The sequence below is a fragment of the Euphorbia lathyris genome, chromosome 10 (assembly GCF_963576675.1).
Source record: "Euphorbia lathyris chromosome 10, ddEupLath1.1, whole genome shotgun sequence".
Classification (NCBI taxonomy): Eukaryota; Viridiplantae; Streptophyta; class Magnoliopsida; order Malpighiales; family Euphorbiaceae; genus Euphorbia; species Euphorbia lathyris.
In genome coordinates, this window is record NC_088919.1 from 16,534,679 (window position 1) to 16,555,888 (window position 21,210).

At 37.9% G+C, this 21,210-nt stretch overlaps 1 protein-coding gene across 1 annotated transcript; it reads left to right on the plus strand.

The window, feature by feature from the left end:
- The first annotated feature begins 1,286 nt into the window (after positions 1–1,286).
- LOC136209990 (heat stress transcription factor B-3) lies at positions 1,287–3,883 on the plus strand. Its single transcript, XM_066001646.1, has 2 exons — positions 1,287–1,813; positions 3,163–3,883. Exons 1-2 carry the CDS (start codon positions 1,565–1,567, stop codon positions 3,628–3,630), a joined length of 717 nt encoding a protein of 238 aa, XP_065857718.1. The 5' UTR covers positions 1,287–1,564; the 3' UTR covers positions 3,631–3,883.
- The last annotated feature ends 17,327 nt before the right edge of the window (positions 3,884–21,210 follow it).

Genomic DNA, 21,210 nt, shown 5'->3' on the forward strand with positions numbered 1-21,210 from the left:
CTATTCTTGAATATTATTTATTAATTTCTAACTTTAGGTTAAATGATTCTTTGATATGATATAAGAACTTTTTAAATCAATCGGTTGAAGATTTAAATGAATCGAAAAGATTAGGAACAGGTTAAATATACTATTAGTGACTGAATTTTTATGGTTATCTCAGAATAGTCACTCAACTTCAATCTGTGTCAATAAAATTATTCAACTTTCAATTTTCCCTCAATAAAGTCACTATGGTGAGTTCAAGAGTAAAAATATACTAGAAATATAACGTGGCTTCCATATCGGCACTCGTCAACTTTCACCGCTGATCGAAACGACTCATGACTGCCACCTAATTGATCGAAATGACATGTGTAGGGGTGGAGACAAGGGGAGCCAACCGCCGGAACCACCCTTATCATGGATATTTTTCGGTCACCCCCACCCCCCATTAGAACTACCTCTATTATGGATAGTTTTGGCTTCCTGTTGCTGACAAATTAAGGTTCCGAATGGTGAACTTAACTTATTGTGTTTATATTTAATTACAAATCTAACTTGATTAATATAAAATAGGCGATATATTTCTCCGAGTTTGTTCAAAGCAATCCAATCTTACTTTTGTAGCCCAAATCTAGCTTACATTTGACAAGTTTTACATTGATACGAATTTCTTTTAAGCAAGTTCGATTTAGCAATTTTTTTTACGTATGCATATGTAAAATTGGCTCCTCTGAACGAATCAATCTTATATTCGCCACTGGATATATACATGACTTCTATCTAGATGACATGTGTCATTTTGGTCAGCTAGGTGGAAGCCACGTGTTGTTTCGGTTAGAAATGAAAGTTGACTACTACTGATATAATAGGGATATCACTTTTCCAATATCTCGAATAACTTTATTTGAGATAAAATTCAAAACTGAACGAGTGTATTGAGAGAAATTAAAATTGAGTGCAACAACATAAAAGTTAGACTGAACAATTGTGCATTTAACCCATTAGAAGCATCCGGTTCTCTATGTCAAATGGAGGACCTTCCATATATATTTTGACACATGTAATATGGACTCTCGAATATTATAAGAGGTTTCACTATTTTAATTATTATATGGGGGTCACAATACACGTGTCCAAATGTGAATTGAGGTTCTTCCGAGTGACATGAAAAACCCGATGCTTAATATAAGAACTCAGCATAATTGTGGAATTGCACGTATATTAACATAAAATAAATAAAAAAGAGACATAGGAAGAAAGTGAGAGAGTGAGTATAAATAACAAGTAATAGTCTTAGAACATACGTTTCAACCATTTCTTTCTTTCTCTTCTCTTCTCTGATACTCACTTTTCTCATGAACTCTGGAGTCGTATTGGGTTTCTATTGTTGGGGTTGGGAGTTCTTAACCGCCCTTCTTCTTTTCTCCCCTTCCCCTTAATTCTTTCTTAATTCCAACATTTCTCTTAATTATTTCTTAATTACAACATTTTCTCTGAATTACTTCTCTTTCTTTCCTTAATTATTATTAGTTTTTTTCTTTCTTTCTGTTCCTTTTCTGTTAATCCCAAAGTTTCAAAAATGGACTCAATTACAGCCACCGATGACCACAAAGGTTTATTAGAATATGTCCGGAGAACAACTCCGCCGCCATTCCTACTCAAAACATACATGCTCGTCGAGGATCCGGTCACCGATCAAGTTATTTCCTGGAACGCCGACGGAACTGCCTTTGTCGTCTGGCAGCCGGCCGAGTTTGCCCGTGATCTTTTACCTACACTGTTCAAACACAGCAACTTTTCCAGCTTTGTCCGTCAACTCAATACTTATGTATGTATTTTAATTTAATTAATTTATTTATCTATATGATTATTCTAATTCAGGTCAGCTTGACTATAAGTTTTTAGAAAAAAAAACTCAGAATTTCTATTTTAATTTAATTTAGGTTGTTGAATGAATTATAATAGGTTAAATGGTGCTATCTAACCTAACCTTGCTTTATATTCATTTGTTAAGCAATTAATTACTTAATTAGTTCTAAGTCTTCTTGGTAATACATATATGTACGTTATCAGTTTTTTTTACAATTGTTTGATTTTGTCCAAAGAAAAATAATTACATGTCAAATTCTTTGTTTTTAGTAGTCAAAGGTACAAAAGAAAAAAAAATTAAAAAGCAAGAAAAATGCATTTGACTAGGTTAAAGTAAGAGTTGAATATATATAGAGTCTATGAATTTATTTATACAAGATTCTATAATGGCATAATTAAGGCTCAAACAAGGTAGCTCTTATATGATTAAATATTAAATATAGGTTGATATTCTTATCATTTATAAATATTTCTTCTTCTTCTTAGAGCTTATGTGATATATAATTAGTTAGCTATAAATGAGTCGAGCCGATAATCAACAGCTCATGGTTCAGCTTTATCAGTTTAATCTTTTAGTTCAATTGATTCTTGATATAGTATAAGAATCTCTTAGATCAAAACAGTCGAGATTCGAATTTTGGCATTCCCATTTATTATTCAACACACACGCTTCTGACCTAGAGGGCATTGTCAGATATAATAATAAAAGTTATTGTTGGAACTTAACTATTAACTTAAGTTTTTAGTTTAATTGGTTCCTTCACAGGCCCAATACAAGGTCGCAGCAGACTTGGTTACAAGTTCACGATGAACACGCTCGTGAGCAAATTTAGGATAATTACTTTTTTAATAATAGTATTTTTTTTATAAAGGGAAATGCAAAACAACTTCATTTTGTAGGTTTCAAAACAAACTATGCAGTTTTATGTTAAATTTTTTTTTTCAAATAAACATAATTAACGAGTTCGTGAGCGAAGTTTCATGAACATAATTAACAAGTTCGCGAGCGAAGTTCATGAATAGAATTAACAAAGATGCTCATGAGTAGCTCATGAACTTGAGCTCGAACTTATCCTCGATTACATCTCTACAATTAGTAAGGCCAAAGAATAACTTGTATAGACATGTTTCACACCTTCTGCAACAACAACAACAACAACGCCTTAGTTCTGAAATGATTCGGGTTCGCTAACATGAACCGTCATACGAAACCGTGAAATCCATGTTTCACACCTTCTGCATGGATATTTTAATTAAAATGCCCAGTTAATTATAATTTGAATCTAATTAGTGTTTTGACATTGTTAGGGTTTCAGAAAAGTTGCTACGAGCAGATGGGAGTTCTGCAACGACAAGTTCAAAAAGGGTGAACGAGACTTACTATGCCAAATCCGCCGACGAAAAGCATGGTCCAATAAACAAGCTCATCAATCCAGTGCAGCAATGGCGAATGAGCTAGATGAAGATCAAAGATCATCATCAACATCATCATCCTCAGAATACAGTACCCTAATGGACGAAAATAAACGTCTGAAGAAAGAAAATGGTGTGTTAAACTCAGAGCTAACAAGCATGAAAAGAAAGTGCAAGGAGCTTCTTGATTTAGTAGCTAATTACACACATCTGGAGAAAGATGAAGATAATGATGAAAGGCCTAAATTATTTGGTGTCAGACTTGAAGTTGAAGGAGATAATATTAATAAAGAGAAGAAGAGGAAGAAGAAGGCTGAGATTAGAGAGTGTGCTACCATTTTACTTTCTCAATCATGCAAATGATAATTAATTAAATTGATTAGAATTTTTAGAATAATCAAAGGAAAAGCAATTGCTACTTGGAATTTAAGTAGCTAATAGCTTACTTTTATATATTTATAACTATATATAGGATGTTACTAGTAGAATTAAAGGATCATGTATTTGGGCAAAAGCCCTTTGAATATAGATAGACAAGTCATATATATGTATCAAAGTAGCATGTATTATATACCTTGTTTTCTATATATTTTTATACCTATGTCACATTCTTGTATTTCTACTGTTTTTCTTGACTTTTGTTATTCCTTTTCTCTTTTCTCTTGTTTGCTTCCTCAATTGGTATGAGATTGTAAGTAAATACTCTTGCCTTAATGTTATTCATAGTGATATGATATTACAAAAATTGGCCCAAGTGCTCAAATAAAGATCCGAGGGCCGAATCCGGTATTTTGAATACCGGACCTAATTCAAGTGGCTCATGTCAAATGAGAGCATGAAAGCTTACATATGTGGAGAATCCTTTACGGAAGCTACCTAAAGCGGACACGTGAACCGATAGTAGTCTCAAATCCCAAAGGCACGCTCCTAGTTCCCACCAAATGCGGAACATTATTAAGAGAATGAGTCTGAAGCCAACGAAGGACGGGCACGTGTAAAAGTACATAACTTGTTGTTCAGGTATACAATTATCTATAAATAGCCATGAAATCAGAGCCTCAGGTACGCCATTCTTCAACACAGTCTTCTAATCATTTGCTTTCAAATTGCTTTATACTTTCCAGTACTGCATTGACTTAAGCATCGAAGAGGGTTTGTCAGAATCCGGCTCCTCCCTCACTATTTGCTATTGTCTCAGGTCACTGGAAGCAGTTAGAAGATTACATTCAGTATAAAGTGTTGAAACACCTTTCTACATGATTTTGATTTGACAAAATTATTTAAGTTAATCCCATGATTAAAACAATTAAATTTAAGTGCTTTGATTTAATTGTACTAATGTGTTTGTTCAATGTTGAGTATATTAACTAATGAGAACAGGAATTTAAAGACTATAAAAGAAAGACAGAACAAAGTCAGCATGAGCAAGTCACACAGCGGAAGCTGAGTAGAATGCAACTCAGGTTTACGAAAGAAACGTCTTTTTCAGGAAAGCTTGAAGGCGAATCTACGGAGTCAAGCTGAGCAATATTCAAGTCGCCGCTAAGTCAAGCTGAGTGAGAATCAAGTCAGTGTCCGATTATCCATCAACTTGCGAGACAAAGTCTGACACATTTCAGAAGCCTCGGAAATCCGTTTTAAGGACCTTTTCGAGATGCATGGACCGTCTGACGTTTGGCAAGAAGACAAACCTGGCGCTAGAAGATGAACCTGGCGCTAGAAGATGAAACTGGCAAACCTGTCTCCTGCGCAAATCAGAAGAAAGGATTGGCCTGCAGTTCTAGAAGCTGACCACATGATGACGAAGAAGACCGTTCTTCTCAACGGCTATGTCGGATTTTCAAATCATTGAAGCTTCAGAACTCACTATAAATAGACAAGTTCATCATTTGGATTAGAACATACATATACAAAAGAGAAACGGACAAGCAAAATCTTTACTAAGTTAAAAGATCCAAAAGAGAAGCTGTCTGAATAGAAAAAGCAAGTTTCTTACACCAAATTCCAATCATTGTGTAAAAGTCTAGAGTGAATTTTATTCATCTAAAGTGTTCTTCGTTTTGTGAGAACAATCTTGTATCAATTGTAAAGGTTAGAAGAGTGAAACTGAGTACTCGGTTATTTTACTCAGTGGTAGAGAAATTCTGGATACTCGGTTATAGTATTCAGTGGTTGATAGGATTGAGTAGATGAATAGAGGATGGTACTCTTGCATACTCAGTTGCTATTGTAAACGGTTTGTGCTCTACCTTTAAAGAGCTCAGTAGTGGATTGAAAAAGCCCGGAGGGATTCTGGGGACTGGACGTAGGCGGTGAGGCCAAACCAGGATAAGTCTGCTGAGTAATCTCTAACCCTTTCTCTTGATATATATGTATATGTATGTGTTGCTAACTTAAATTACTCGGTAAATAATTTGTACAAGCCGACGTTTTGTAATCAGAGTGCTGAGTTGGAAGCTGACCTAAAGTGTTACTTCCCAACTCACAATTGAAACAGCTCTAGTCAGTATCTGATTAAAGCTGTCTCACACTTCACTCAGCCTTGTTGACCTAAAGCTAAGTTAAATTGTCAAACATTTAATTAAGTCAGTATTATAAAGCGAAAAAGTTACATTAGTTCCTAACCCCCCCCCCTTGGAACTAATCCTACTAAGTTACACAGGACCAACAAGTGGTATCAGAGCTCAGTAGCTCACTATTCAAGATAAAACTATCTTGAGTTGATCCCTGTAATGGCTGAGAACAACACTCGTTTCCTTCCAGGAAATCAAATAACACAGATACTCCCCGAGGGATTATCTATTAGTCGGCCTCCACTGTTCTTCGGGTCAAATTATACATTCTTGAAGAATAGGATGAAAAACTTTATTCAGGCAACAAACATGAGTGCATGGCTAGCTATAGTCCAAGGCCCGTTTGTTCCCTATGAAACTATTGATAGTATAAAGTCCGTCAAAAGTGAGGATAAGTGGTCAGATGATGACCTTAAAAAATTACAAAATAATGCTTCGGCTATCAATATGCTTCACTGTGCATTAGATGCTGCAGAGTACAACAAAATTTCAGGTTGCGAGTCAGCATAAGAAATTTGGAAGAAGCTGGAAGTGACATATGAAGGAACCAGCAAGGTCAAGGAGTCCAAGGTGAATCAACAAATGAGACTATACGAACTGTTTGAAATGAACGAAAATGAAGACATCTCTGAGATGAACTCAAGATTCACCAACATCATAAATGAGCTTAAAAGACTCGGTAAGAACTTCACTGAAAAAGAACAAGTAAAGAAGATTCTAAGAAGTCTTCCAAAGAGTTGGCAAGCAAAGAAGACTGCCGTAGAAGAAGCTCAGGACCTGACCACGTACAAGTACGATGAGCTCATCGGATCTCTGCTGACCCATGAGATCTCCATGAAAAATTTTGAGGCCAAAGAGAAGACTGAGGACAATAAGCAAAAATCTCTTGTCATGAAAGTTTACTCAACGGAAGCTGACTCATCAGATGATGAGGAGATGGCCATGTTTACCAGGAAGATGAAGAAGCTGTTTAGAAAAAGTGACAAGAACAGCAAAAGGCCATTTAAAATAAGCGATAAATACAAAGCTAAGTCTAGCGACAGCAGACACAAGAGGGATAGCTCTAAGCCTGTTACTTGTTTCGAGTGCCATCAAGCTGGGCACATCAAATCAAGCTGTCCTACCCTGAAGAAAGAAAAGAAAGGTGGTAGAAAGGTAATGGTGGCCACATGGAGTGATAGTGATGAGTCAACCTCATCAGAAGCTGATGCCACTGAATCAGCAAACATCTGTTTTATGGCTGACGAATCTGCTGACAACTGCCGATCTGAGCAAGCTGACCTCTCCGATGGGTCTGACCATAAGGAACACTCTAATGAGGTAACATCTCTTCCCTTGCTCAGAAATGAAATGGTTAATGCCCTGAGTGATCTCTATACACTGATCAAAAAGTGTAACAAGAAAATACGAGCACTCAACAGGCGATGTGATAAGATTGAAGAGGTCAAACTCAGTGACCTCCGACATCTGCTCTAGGAAAATACCAGGCAAGATGAAAACTTGAAAATCATGCACGAGTTTGTCTCTGAAGTTCAATCTGACTCTAAAAAATTGAGAAAAGACATCACATCCATACAGAACCAGCTGAGTTTATCGGCTAAGAAAAGGTTCTATCCAAAAGCTGGTACTAGTCAACAAAGACGGTACACTCAGCAGAACAGTCAGTGTGACTGTTGTGGAAAGAGAGGACACACTATAAAAGTGTGTTGGTATGCTCAGTACTATCGTGCTGACCAAAAATGGAAATACCCTCAAAGGGTAGTTTTTTGTGACTTTTCTGGAAAAGATGGCCACACCATAAATGTATGCCGTCACAAAATTAAATATGATGCATCACCTGTTAGCTCTAACAAACAATGGCCCAAAAAGAATTGGGTACCTAAAGATAACTAGCTCAATTGCAGGTGAGCCTGAGTTGCGCGGAGAAGTCAAAGCTATGGTACATTGACAGCGCATGGTCGAGGCATATGACTGGTGATGAAACTCAGTTCACCACACTTGTGCATAAACGAGGAGGAAATGTAAGTTTTGGAGACAACAAAAAGGGTAAGATAGTAAGGTCAGGTACCGTTGGTGGTAATCCTACTATTGAGTCAGTCTCCCTAGTCAGGGGTCTTAAATATAACCTATTGAGCGTAGCTCAGCTGTGTGACAACGGTAGAAAGGTTGTATTTGATGCCACTGAGTGTAGGATACTCGAGGGAAAAACAAATGAATTGATTTTAACTGCCCCTTGTGTAGGATACTCAGTATGTTACTGCGCAAGATATCAAGCTAACCCTAAGGAATCTCATTACATAGCTGTAAAAAGAATCCTTAGATATTTGCAAAGCTCAGTGAATGCAGGTTTATGGTATCCAAACACAAACGATTTCACACTCACTGGATACACTGACGCTGACTATGGACGAGACAAGCTTGAGCGGAAAAGCACTTCAGGAGGATGTCAATTCCTTGGAAGCTGTCTAGTGTCTTGGTTTAGTAAGAAGCAGTCGGCAGTTGCCCTGTCAACAACTGAAGCTAAGTACATTGTTGCTGGAAGCTGTGTTGCACAAGTCCTATGGATCAAGCAACATCTGGATGATTATGGAGTTCAAACCAAAAAAATTGAAGTCAAATGTGACAACAAAAGTGCCATTGACTTATCTAAAAATCCAATCCAACATAGCAGGATGAAGCATGTCAGCATAAGGCATCACTTCATCAGAGATCATGTACTCAAGGGTGAGATCAAGCTGACCTATGTTCCAACAGGTGAACAGCTTACAGATATCTTCACGAAGCCATTAGCTCGTGAGCAGTTCAGCATACGAAGGGAAGCTATCGGTATGTCTAATCCTCTTCAATAAATTTCTGAGCTAAATGAATATTGAATGATTATAATATGTCGAGTGATCATTACATATTGAGTAACTATCATATGCTGAGTAAAACTGAACGCTATGAAATCACTGTATGCTGAGTTGCTATATATATTGAGTGATTACTAAATGCTGACTTACTTCACATGATATGAATCCCTTCTACGCTAAACTGAGCACTCAGAACACCAAACGTTTAGTATCTTAGATGCTGAGTAGAACAACTTACGCAATAAATGCTTGCACGCGTATTTAAGTAGCCACCTAGGATGACGTAAGCTTAATGATTAGAAAACCATGCACCGAATGTGTCATTAATGCCAGAGATAACTTTCGTTGATCTATTCGAGAACGAACCGCCATTCTGACCTATCAGATCAACATGCACGAGCTATAAATAGTGGATGATTTCCCACTAACTTCTCTTTACGCTTGAAACATATCGCACTCTCTTTCTCTCTCTCTCTCTCTCAATTCCCTAATCTTCTAACTCTTTTAAAAACTCTCAAGAACACCATGTCGAGCGATTCCCAGAATAACTCCGGCGAGAACTACGACGACAACCGCTCAGACATCAATCCTGCCTCTCCTGCTGAGCAGGAATATCAAGAAACCTCAGAGGAGGAAAATCAAACCCATGGTCAGCATGACCAATCAAAGTGTGTAGTCAGCCCCTACGGCAAAAACCGATGTACTGACCAAGCGACTCCATCGAAAAAGAAGAAGGAGAAAATGAACAAGAAACCTAAAGAAAGGAAGTTTTTCCAAGTCTTCAATAGCATAAAAGGCCTAAACGTGTATCATTCCCGATGGTTTTTCGGGAGCTTCATCAATGAAGAAAAACCCTTCTATGACTGGATTTCTAAGAATGGGTGGACCGACCTCTTTTCTTTACCTGCAACTACTTACCCGCAACTGGTGAAGGAGTTCTACGCAAATCTAACAGTCGCTGAGGACGATGATGACTATTTGGTCACCAAGGTCAAGAATAAGGAAATCACCATCACCCCTTCTTACCTTGCTATCCTGCTAAAGCTTAAAGTAGAAGGTGCTGAGTTGCGATGCACGAACGATTATAAGCGGTTTCATTACGTTGTTGAGTTCTGTAAACCCAAGAACCACAAGGGAGAAATCGCCAGTACCAGTATGGGTCAGCCTCAGAAACAAGCCCACTATATCCTGACCAATTTCTTGTTTCCTAAGGTCAACTCCTCCTCCTCGGCTTCAAATTTTGAGCAGTGCTTCATCTGGCACATGCTGAACTACAAGCCGCTCAATATGCCCGTCTTTCTTATTGGGGCTTTCCTACGCAGCACCAGGATCTTTCGGATGGGTTCTCTCATCACCAAAATTCTTCAGGATCACTAGTGTTGGGGTTTTGTGTCCTATAGTCAATTGTTGCAGGATACAAACTTATTGTAAATGAATTGTTCTTTATATCATTTGTTTTAATGAGATATATGTTTTATAACTACATAAAGGCAATCCCTTTTAAGCACTAAATAAAGTCTAATAAAAGGAAATCCGTAAGTTTGTTTAAAGTGATTATAAAGTGTTCATACAAGCATGAAGTGAGACAAAACTTTATAATAAACTAATAAACTTAAAACCACCCCAAGTCAAGTGATATATTTAGGATTGATATATCACAATTGCGACTTGTATGAACAATGTCTTCTGTCCGACAGAAAGCTGATCTCACAAGCTTCACATATATAGATATCTGGACAGTTATATAGATCCGGTGAAACGTTGTTCATTAGGATTGGGGATCCGACTTAAGATAACAGGATGGGTAGATTCATCCTTGTCAACTGTTCATCTCATTGGTATTAATAGGTATAACTAATCCTTAGACTCAAAGGAATGTTAATTGGTCATCCTGAATTACTGAATGTGAGACTTTGATCCTGTGGTCCCACGATCCTTAACAGAGATGACTCTGGGGTGTGAACTGCAAAGGTTGGGTGTCACAGGAAGTAATTTCAGGGTAGTTATACATTGGATTGAGCATTTATCACTCCCGATTAATGGGAGATACATCCAAGGATCGCTTGTGGAAGACTTGACTCTAAACCCTTGCAAGGTGATAGCTTAAGAGTAGAAATACAGATTTCACTTAACCTATCTTTTTGAGTTGACTCGGCCAATAACAAGTAAAACGAACGTCTCGCTATATGTGACTTGACATTACCCATAGTCATAAGATTCAGTTCAAGGATGTAGTTGATAAAGGATCGTATTATACCGTAACTAATACGGAAGGGTTAACGACAGAATCAACCTGTCTTCTTAACGGACTCTGGGGGAATGATTACGGACTTGCCAATAACATACTCTGTACATCATTCCGTTATGCAAGGGATTAAATATAATTCTTGAAGAAATTAATTTAATAGGTTGCATACGGCCAGAAGTAGTAAGGACCTAATGGATCACACATAAGACTTGGAACCAAAAGAGAGATGGATATGATTAATAGATGGAAGCCCAATTAAGCCCCAGTAAGGCCCAAATACTAGGAGGGGGCCGAAATTTATATGTATTAGTAAGGAATTAATTTTATTCCTAATTTGATTAGGATTATGAATTAAATTAATTAAGAGATAATATAATTAGGAGTTTTAATTAGATTAATATTCTCCTATTATTATCCAATTAGGTTATTTATTATTATCCTAAATATATTAGATATATAGTGAGATAATAATTACAAATCCTTTTCCGAATTGGATTCCTATTAAGTAACCTATTCCTATCTAACTAGGATTTAGATACAAGCTAATATATATACCCCTCCCCTAATGAATTTCGACTAAGCCTATATCCCTCCCCTTAAGTGATTTTCGAAATTGCTTAATTAAGAGAGAAAAAGAATTCTATTCCCCAAGTTCGTGGACAAGAATTAATTCGGCATTCCATCGATTGATTAATCTTATTCATCCCTCTTTCTCTTTGATCTTGTGTTGGTTTATTAGAGGCAATCTATTTTGGTTGCATCTCATAAGGGTTGATTTCATCTTAGCCTCACCGTATTAAACTTTGTGGTTGGAATCTCGGAGAAGAATTGTGGGCGCTTCTTTAACAACGGTAGATTGTTCATCGAAAGGTATTCCTTCTTATCCCTCTTTATATGAAATAACGATTAACGGACCCTATGGTTAAAAGGAAGTAGGCTAAAATTTTTATATTTCCGCTGCTATACCTTAGCCTTAATTTCCTTCAACCAGGTCAGCTTCAAAGGAGAAATTGACATTGAAGGCACTGAGATCACTTCAGCAATACTATTCGGGCTAGCTTATAGTCTTCTTATCAAACCTAAGAAAGGTAAGGGACCCTTGGTCGAAGAAGCTCCTGCTGAGGAAGATGTGGTTGAAGAGACAACTGCTGAGTTGTCAAAGAAAGGAAAGAAGGTTGTAGCAGAACCTGCTGAGCAAACCTGAAAGGAATGAAAGAGGAAAGCTGACCAATCCTCAACCCAACTAGCCAAAGATATCAACAAAACTGCTAAGAAGATTAGGGTGGTCGTTGGTGGAAAGAAGGCTGCTCCTACTGAGCCAGCGCAAGAAAAGCCAGAGTCAGCTGAGAAGAAACAGAAGCGAGCTGACTCTGAGGAAAGTGAGGAGACACTTGAACAGCCGCTTAAGAGGAAGAAAACCTTTGGGTTAAAGCCGTTAGACGCTAACCCACTTGACTTTGTAATTACAAAGGATTCACACTTTGTGCGAAGTCAAGAAATTGATCTGGAAAAGACTCCTTGTGATCAGGAGGAAGAACAAGGTTGTACTGAGGAACAGGCTCAAGCTGATAAGATGGGTTCTGCTGAGCCGAGTAACACAGCTGCTGCTGAGCAAGCTGAAGAGCAAAAAGGTGAGTCCCCAGTGAAGGACAAGGTTGTGGAAAACATTTATGCCGACCTTGGACTTGACTCCTCCTATGAGTCCCCAGAGTTTCCTATTGCTGATCCTTCTCCTCCATCCAAAACTCCAAAGGGTAGTGCGGACAAGTGTTTCAAACGCAAAGCTCAAAAGCCCAGCATTACAGATCTACTGGATGAATCACCGCTAAGGGACCCCATCACTGACCTCACTGGGATTTAATTTCAATTCTTCACTGACATTACTGAACCTACTCCTGATCAAGTGAAAGAAAAACAAGCCTCTGTTTCTCGAGCTGAGGAACAAGCTGACCCAACTGTTTCTAAGGGTCAAATTTTTGCCGACACCTCTGCTCCACCTGTTGAAACACCTTTCCACATGATTTTGATTTGACAAAATTATTTAAGTTAATCCCATGATTAAGACAATTAAATTTATGTGCTTTGATTTAATTGTACTAATGTGTTTGTTCAATGTTGAGTATATTGATAAATGAGAACAGATATAAAAAGTAAGACAGGATGAAGTTAGCATGAGCCAAAGAAGCTGAGTAGAACACGACTCAGCATCATAGAAGAAAAGTCTTCTTCAGAACTAATGCTTGCAGACGAAGTTGACCGAGGAAGCTGAGTAGAAAGTAACTCAGCATCGTCAAAGATAAAGATCGAAGGCAACGTCTATAAAGTCAAGCTGAGTGTTCATTAGGACAGCGCCAATGATCCGTTAACTAGAAGACAAAGTCCGACAGAGTCTGCGCCAATTCAGAAGCTTTGGAATTACGTAAAGAGACCTTTTCGAGATGCATGGGTCAACTGGCATTTGGCTAAAAGATGAAACTGGCGCTAGAAGACAAACCTGGCGGAAGAAGACAAGCCTGACGCCTGCTAAAATCAGACGACAGGATTGGCCTACAAATCTGTATACTGACAAATGAATGATGCAAGAAGACCGTTTGAATCCAACGGATACATCCGAATTCAAATGATTGAAGCATCAGATTTCACTATAAAAGGACAAGTTCATCACTTGGATCAATTGCCGAAATACAAAAAGAAAAGAATACATACAAGCACATACAAACAAGAAAAGCAAATACTTACACCCAAATCCTATCTCTGTGTAAAAGTCTAGATTGAATTTGTATTCATCTAAAGTGTTCTTCATCTAGAAAGAACAAATTTGTATCAATTGTAAAGATTGAGAGGGTGGTGCTAAGTACTCGGTTTTAGTACTCAGCGGTAGAGAAAATCTGAGTGTTTGGTTATAGCGCTCAGTAGGGTTGAGTAGATGAATAGAGGAAGGTACTCTTGCATACTCAATTGCTTGTAAACGATTTGTGCTCTACCTTTAAAGAGCTCAGTAGTGGATTGAAAAAGCCCGGAAGGATTCTGGGGACTGGACGTAGGCGGTGAGGCCGAACCAGGATAAGACTGCTGAGTAATTTCTAACCCTTCTCTTGATATATTTATGTATGTGTTGATTGTTTAAATTACTCAGTATATAATTGTATAAGCCGACGCTGAGTAATCCGAGTGCTGAGTTGGAAGCTGACCTCAAGTGTTATTTCCCAACTCACAAGTAAAATAGTTCTAGTCAGCCTCTGACTAAAGCTGTCTTGAATCGCGCTCAACCTTGCTGACCTAAACTGAGTAAAGTGCTTAAAGAATTAAATTAAGTCAGCAATTAAGCGAAAAAGTTACATTAGTTCCTAAACCCCCCTTGGAACTAATCCTATTACATTACACGGGACCAACACCACCTTCCACTGAGCAAGTGCTCGAAGTTCCTGCTGCTCAATCCAAAAAGTTGGCAAAGGAAACTCCACCTGCTAAAGATAGTGCTGAGTTGCCTCAACCTCAAAGCTCTACTCAACTTCAGACTAACACTGAGCAAGTTAATAACTCTGCTGATCAAACTCTTCCTACTCCTATCAAGCAGACAGTAAGCCAGTCAGCTCCTGTTGATGGCCTTACTAATAAAAGTACAGCTAATGACCAAGCTAGCACCTCTACTTCCGGGCAGCACCAACCTCCTCCAACATCTGGTGCTGATAAAGAAACGGCCCCTAAGACTGTGCAAAACCAATATGAAGATGATTCTTACACTTTTCTCAATGCCTCTGAGTCAGGTCGGCGAATCATCAACTCAGCACATACGCTTCTCCAAGCAATAGATCAGTCTCAAACCGCTATTGCTGGGTCCATTCCTGCTGAGCCAACTCACTTTTCCTCCGTCATGCAACTTTTGATCGAACTCAAAGGTCTCAAGGAGCTGATGAGTGTCATGACTTCTCTCGTCTCTCAGCAGCCCAAGCAAGATTTCATGGTCAAGCTGGCCAAACTTTAGCTGATGATGGTTAATCATATGAACTCCATCGAAGGGAAAATCAACACCCTGACTGCTGCGAACTCATCATCAGTCACTTCTGCTGAGGTCACTCAGCACTTTACCTAGCTGACTGCCGAGCTAACCGGGGCTCATGAACTTATCTCATCCTCTTCTCAATGCTCCATAGAACAAATCGGTGAGGCTATACGCCTACTCAACTTGAGCAAAGAAGAAATGGATACTGACCATGTCAAGACCAATGACATTTTGCACTGCACCAGGTCAACACTTGCGCATGTCCGGCACATCAATGCTCAACGTCATTCGTATGATACTGCGATGCTCAGGATGTACCATCAATCCTATTCACGGATGACGGACTCGATTACTTGGATTGGGAAGTCTCTTGAGTATTTACTCAGTATGCTCAGCTAACATTAAGATCCCCGCTTCAAGTATGGCCGATGGCGTGCAGGTCTTTAAGGGTCTTTAAGAAAGTATGGGTCACATACAACACTACTAATCCATACTGACTCGTGCTGTTCAACAAGGGCAGTTCTATGCTCCTCCCCTTCCCTCTAATGATGCTGGCAAAACGGGGGAGAACGATCAAGCTAAGCAAGCTGCTGGAACTCAGCAGAAAATGAGGGAGAAAGATAAGGCTAAGCAACCAGCTGCCGGAACTCAGCAGAAGCCTGGTTCAACTTCTGCTGTCCCGAACAATCAAAGTCAGCAACAAAGAACAGCCAAGACCAAAGGCAAATCTAACCAAGTTCAAGTCAACATGAAGAAATAGAACTAACAACAGTCTTAGCTTGTGACTTGTAATTTTGTATCTGGCATATCTTTGTTAAACTGACTATCTATACAAGCATCCTTTTCTACAAACTGTCTATATATATGCGATGCTTACTTGCTGTGTTTATATGCTGATCTGTCTTAATTAACCACTCATTGAACAACAAATTAAAACTTGTGAACATTGACATTAAACAAGTACAACATACTCAGTATACTCCAACTCTGATACCTGAACTTAACGAAATATCTTTGATACCTAAAAATATCTAAGTATCAAAGCTGAGTAATGACCAAATGTTCCAAGTATTGACCTTCTTCGGAAGCTGACCTTAATCTCTTTTCGATTAAATCTTAGAAGGTTTAGAATTGAACTAAGTCAGTGGACTCAAGTCTTAGATTCACTCAATTAGATCTTAGAAGGTTTATAGTTGAACTAAGTCAACAGATGCAACCCTTACGGGGGAGTAATTTCAGAAGAATAAAAAGGTCAAAAATCATGAGGGATGCTCAACACTGAGTTCCTTAATTAAATACTTTTGCCAACATCAAAATGGGGGAGTTTGTTGAAACATCTTTCTACATGATTTTGATCTGACAAAATTATTTAAGTTAATCCTATGATTAAAACAATTAAATTTAAGTTCTTTGATTTAATTGTACTAATGTGTTTGTTCAATGTTGAGTATATTAACTAACGAGAACAGAAATTTAAAGACTATAAAAGAAAGACAGAACAAAGTCAGCATGAGCAAGTCACACAGCGGAAGCTGAGTAGAATGCAACTCAGGTTTATGAAAGAAACGTCTTCTTCAGGAAAGCTTGAAGGCGAAGCTACGGAGTCAAGCTGAGCAATATTCAAGTCGCCGCTAAGTCAAGTTGAGTGAGAATCAAGTTAGTGTCCGATTATCCGTCAACTTGCGAGACAAATTCTGACACATTTCAGAAGCCTCGGAAATCTGTTTCAAGGACCTTTTCGAGATGCATGGACCGTCTAACGTTTGGCAAGAAGACAAACCTGGCGCTAGAAGATGAACCTAGCAAACATGTCTCCTGTGCAAATCAGAAGACAGGATTGGCCTGCGGTTCTGGAAGCTGACCACATGATGATGAAGAAGACCGTTCTTCTCAACGGCTATGTCGGATTTTCAAATCATTGAAGCTTCAGAACTCACTATAAATAGACAAGTTCATCATTTGGATTAGAATATACATATACAAAAGAGAAACAGACAAGCAAAATCTTTACTAAGTTAAAAGATCCAAAAGAGAAGCTGTCTGAATAGAAAAAGCAAGTTTCTTACACCAAATTCCAATCATTGTGTAAAAGTCTAGGGTGAATTTTATTCATCTAAAGTGTTCTTCGTTTTGTGAGAACAATCTTGTATCAATTGTAAAGGTTAGAAGAGTGAAGCTGAGTACTCGGTTATAATACTCAGTGGTAGAGAAATTCTGGATACTCGGTTATAGTATTCAGTGGTTGATAGGATTGAGTAGACGAATAGAGGACGGTACTCTTGCATACTCAGTTGCTATTGTAAACGGTTTGTGCTCTACCTTTAAAGAGCTCAGTAGTGGATTGAAAAAGCCCGGAGGGATTCTGGGGACTGGACGTAGGCGGTGAGGCAAAACCAGGATAAGTCTGCTGAGTAATCTCTAACCCTTTCTCTTGATATATATGTATATGTATGTGTTGCTAACTTAAATTACTCGGTAAATAATTTGTACAAGCCGACGCTGAGTAATCAGAGTGCTGAGTTGGAAGCATACCTAAGGTGTTACTTCCCAACTCACAATTGAAACAGCTCTAGTCAGTATCTGATTAAAGCTGTCTCACACTTCACTCAGCCTTGTTGACCTAAAGCTAAGTTAAATTGTCAAACATTTAATTAAGTCAGTATTATAAAGCGAAAAAGTTACATTAGTTCCTAACCCCCCCCCCCTTTGGAACTAATCCTACTAAGTTACACGGGACCAACATAAAGGACATCACATAATAATTGGTACATATATGTGTATATATAACATTAGGGGCGGATACTTAGGAGAGAATATTAGATGAAATATACTTCCGAAACCGTGTAGGCAATATACAAGGGTTCCTATATTGTCAAAACTTCCAATATTAACAGACTTGTAGCACAAATAACCACATATTCTTATCACTCTTTCTCAAACTGTACATGGTGATGATGAATTGTAAGCTTGTCTAGTAAGAAATGAAATTGTGCTCGTAAAAACATTAGCGATTTGGCAAGTGTGGAAATATACCGCACAATAAGAGCCTTAGAGCGCACACGATATCAAACAAAATAGAAATCAATCTTTAAATATTTACTGGAATTATGGTACACGGGATTGGTAGTGAGATAGACAACATTGAGATTGTCACACCATATAATATGAGGAGAAGACAAGGGAAAACCAATCTCAGTCATCAAAATCTGAAGCCAATTAATGTCAGAATTAGTAGAAGCAATAAAACGACATTCTGCTTTAGTGGACGAATGAGAAATAGTCTGTTGTTTTTGGGAGGACCAAGACAGCAACTTTTTAAGAACACGACATACCCACTAGTAGACTCACGATAATCTTACTCACCCCAGTCAGCATAAAAAATAGTGCAACTTACCAATTGAGCCTTTAGGCATAGACAATCTGTGAAAAGCCATGTCATTCAAGTACACACTAATATCTTTACTTCTGAGTAGTCTTTTAGATCCTTCTTTTGCTAGCCTGAGATAAGAATAACATATGGCCAGGGAGGGATGGCATCTAGTGAACCCGGTCTGATTCCTAAGTTAGTAGAAGTTGAAGAAGAGTTGAAGATATTTAGAGTATTGATATTAGTTGTGTATTTCATGTACCTTGTCTAGGTCATATACTTTTCCTATTTATATTGGTTGTCAAGGGTATTCCTTGTCATTTTGAGAATGAACCTTGTTGAGTCACGCGACATGTGTCATCTTTCGGTTGGTTATTACCATGATTGGTCTATGACATCGTCAGGTAGTGCACCCTGTCATGTTGCATATGCCCTGCCAGGTGGCGGGGTCTCATTGGGCCTACATCCTTCAGATCTCTAATGTGTCAACACTAACTATTTGTTACGGGAATTGAATTTGTTATGGGAGAACCAACTATTTGCCAATACCAAGAAGTATGATTTTGTGATGGAGAGCCTAGTATTTCTCGGGTATATAGTAAGCGGAGATGGGATCCGGATTGACGAAGAGAAGGTGAGGGATGTCTGGGAGTGGCCAACTCTAAAGAACATTGGCAACATTAGAAGCTTCCACGGGTTGGCTACGTTCTATAGACAGTTCATCCAGAACTTTAGTGCAATTATGGCACCGTTGACCGAGTGTTTGAAGAAGGGAATGGGAGAAATAAGGTAGTTTTCCATTGATTAAGAAGAACTTAAACACGGTTCTAGTGTTACTTTTCCGGATTTTGACAATTATTCGAGGTAGAGTGTGATGCGAGTGGTGTAGGAGTTGGAGGAGTACTTATGCAAGAAAAGAGGCTCATTGCCTACTTTAGTGAGAAGTTGTGTGACTCGAGACAGAAATGAGCCACTTATGATAAAGAGTTTTATGCGGTGGTCCGGGCTTTGTAGACATGGGAACACTATCTCATTGGCAAAGATTTTATGTTGTACACCAACCATCAAGCCCTCAAATATTTGGGAAGTTAAAAACTGTAGGAGAATAGACAAGCCTAGACGTAGCGGAATAATAAAATTTTATCTATTTTATCTATTTCCCTTTTCCAAGATCTGTTAATTGTTATTTCATATAAAGAGGGATAGAAAGTAATATCTTTAGTGAAGAACTATCTACCGTTGCAAACGAAGTGCCCACAACTTCTTATTATCAACTCGTGAGCAACGAACGTTTTTATTCAACATAGAAAAACAAAACTAATCAGTAATCAACCTTTAAAGTATAGCAATCGCAATGATTGCCTCTAACAGAAATCGATACGAGATCAAAGAAGGAGTAAGAAGAAATAAAGTAAATTAGCCGAGACGACGGCGGAACGATTCCTTCTCTTCTTTTCTGTGTGTAGATCGAAATTATGGGGTTAGGGAGTCTATTTATAGACTTCTCAAAACTCTAATCTCAGTTGTGTTAGGTAATTAAATAATTGGAATCTTATTCGGAATAGGATTCCTAATTAGATAATTAAATAAACACTTTACTATTATCTAAATAATAACTAATTATATCTAGATAATTATTATTAATCAAATTAATAATTAATTAATGTTAGGGATAATTAATTAGAGTTTCAATCACATAAAAATTCTAATTAATATTATCAGATAATCTTTTAATTTAATTAATGACCATAATCAAATTATAATTAGGGAAAAGTACAAAAATAAATCTTGTGGTTACACCTGTTTTCGATCGGTACCCTTGTGGTTTAAAAGTTTACAAAATGGTACCTTGAGGTTCATCTCGTTAGCAACACAGACCAAATTGACTAACGGTGTTAAAAGTCAAAGGAAAAAGAGTTAATTTAGTCCTTATATTTATTTACTTTATAAATTAACCCCCTTATTATCTAATTATCACAAACAAACCCCAAAATATAAAATAAAAATCAATTAAACCATTTTCTCCATCTCTCTTTATTTTTTTTTTCTTTCTCTCTCATCTTTATTATTTTTTTTCTCTCTAAAATCAAATCAATTGAATATAAGATTGTTTCATCCTCTCTTCTTTCTACAAAAATGTTAGATTAAATTAATTATTTGATTTGAGATATGGAAGATGAAATTTGTAATTTTGGGTTTTGGAATGAAAAGGTGCTTCTGCTCCACAACCACAAACAGTATGAAATCAGAAAATTGGTTATGAAGGGATTGCGGGTTCCAGGGAGAAAATAAATATGAAGCAGAGACTGAGTTAGGAAAAGGACGGAGCAGGCGTAACTAGACCGGGAAGGGATGGCTGAACGATGGAGATGGGTGCTTGGGTGTGGATCAATGGAGGCATATCAGAATGAGTGGGTGATTGAGACTCAGTGATCATAGTATAAACGAAAGCATTGAAATTGGAGTCAGATTGTTCAAAGTGGGAGGAACTAGCCATGGCACCGGTGGATTGCACAGGTCTAGCCGGAGAAGAAGGGTGGAGTTCAATCGACACCGATGAAGAGGGAAGAGAGGAGGCCGGTGTATTATAACATACAGTTCCAACATGCAAATATACTATAATTACCGTCGACAGTAGACAATTAAAATCACAAATCAAAACAAGAAACGATGTTAAAGTGATAAGCAACATGAGGTGAATTCAGGAGAAAAATTTCCACCATAATTTTCTGCAACTTCAAATCCCAATCTGCATAATTAAATAAGTAATGACAAAATAAATTAGAAGCTCTAAATAAAGACAATTAAGAATGTGCAAACAATTAAGAGAGGATGAAAGAAGGTGAAAGAACTTATGTTCAATTGATTTGATTTTAGAGTAGAAAAATTAATAAAGATGA

Bases quoted from the DNA above. Each gene is read 5' to 3' on its own strand.
- LOC136209990 (XM_066001646.1), top strand. From the start codon at position 1,565: ATGGACTCAATTACAGCCACCGATGACCACAAAGGTTTATTAGAATAT. The intron at 1,814-3,162 runs GTATGTATTTTA...TGACATTGTTAG, and splicing joins TCCGTCAACTCAATACTTAT to GGTTTCAGAAAAGTTGCTAC.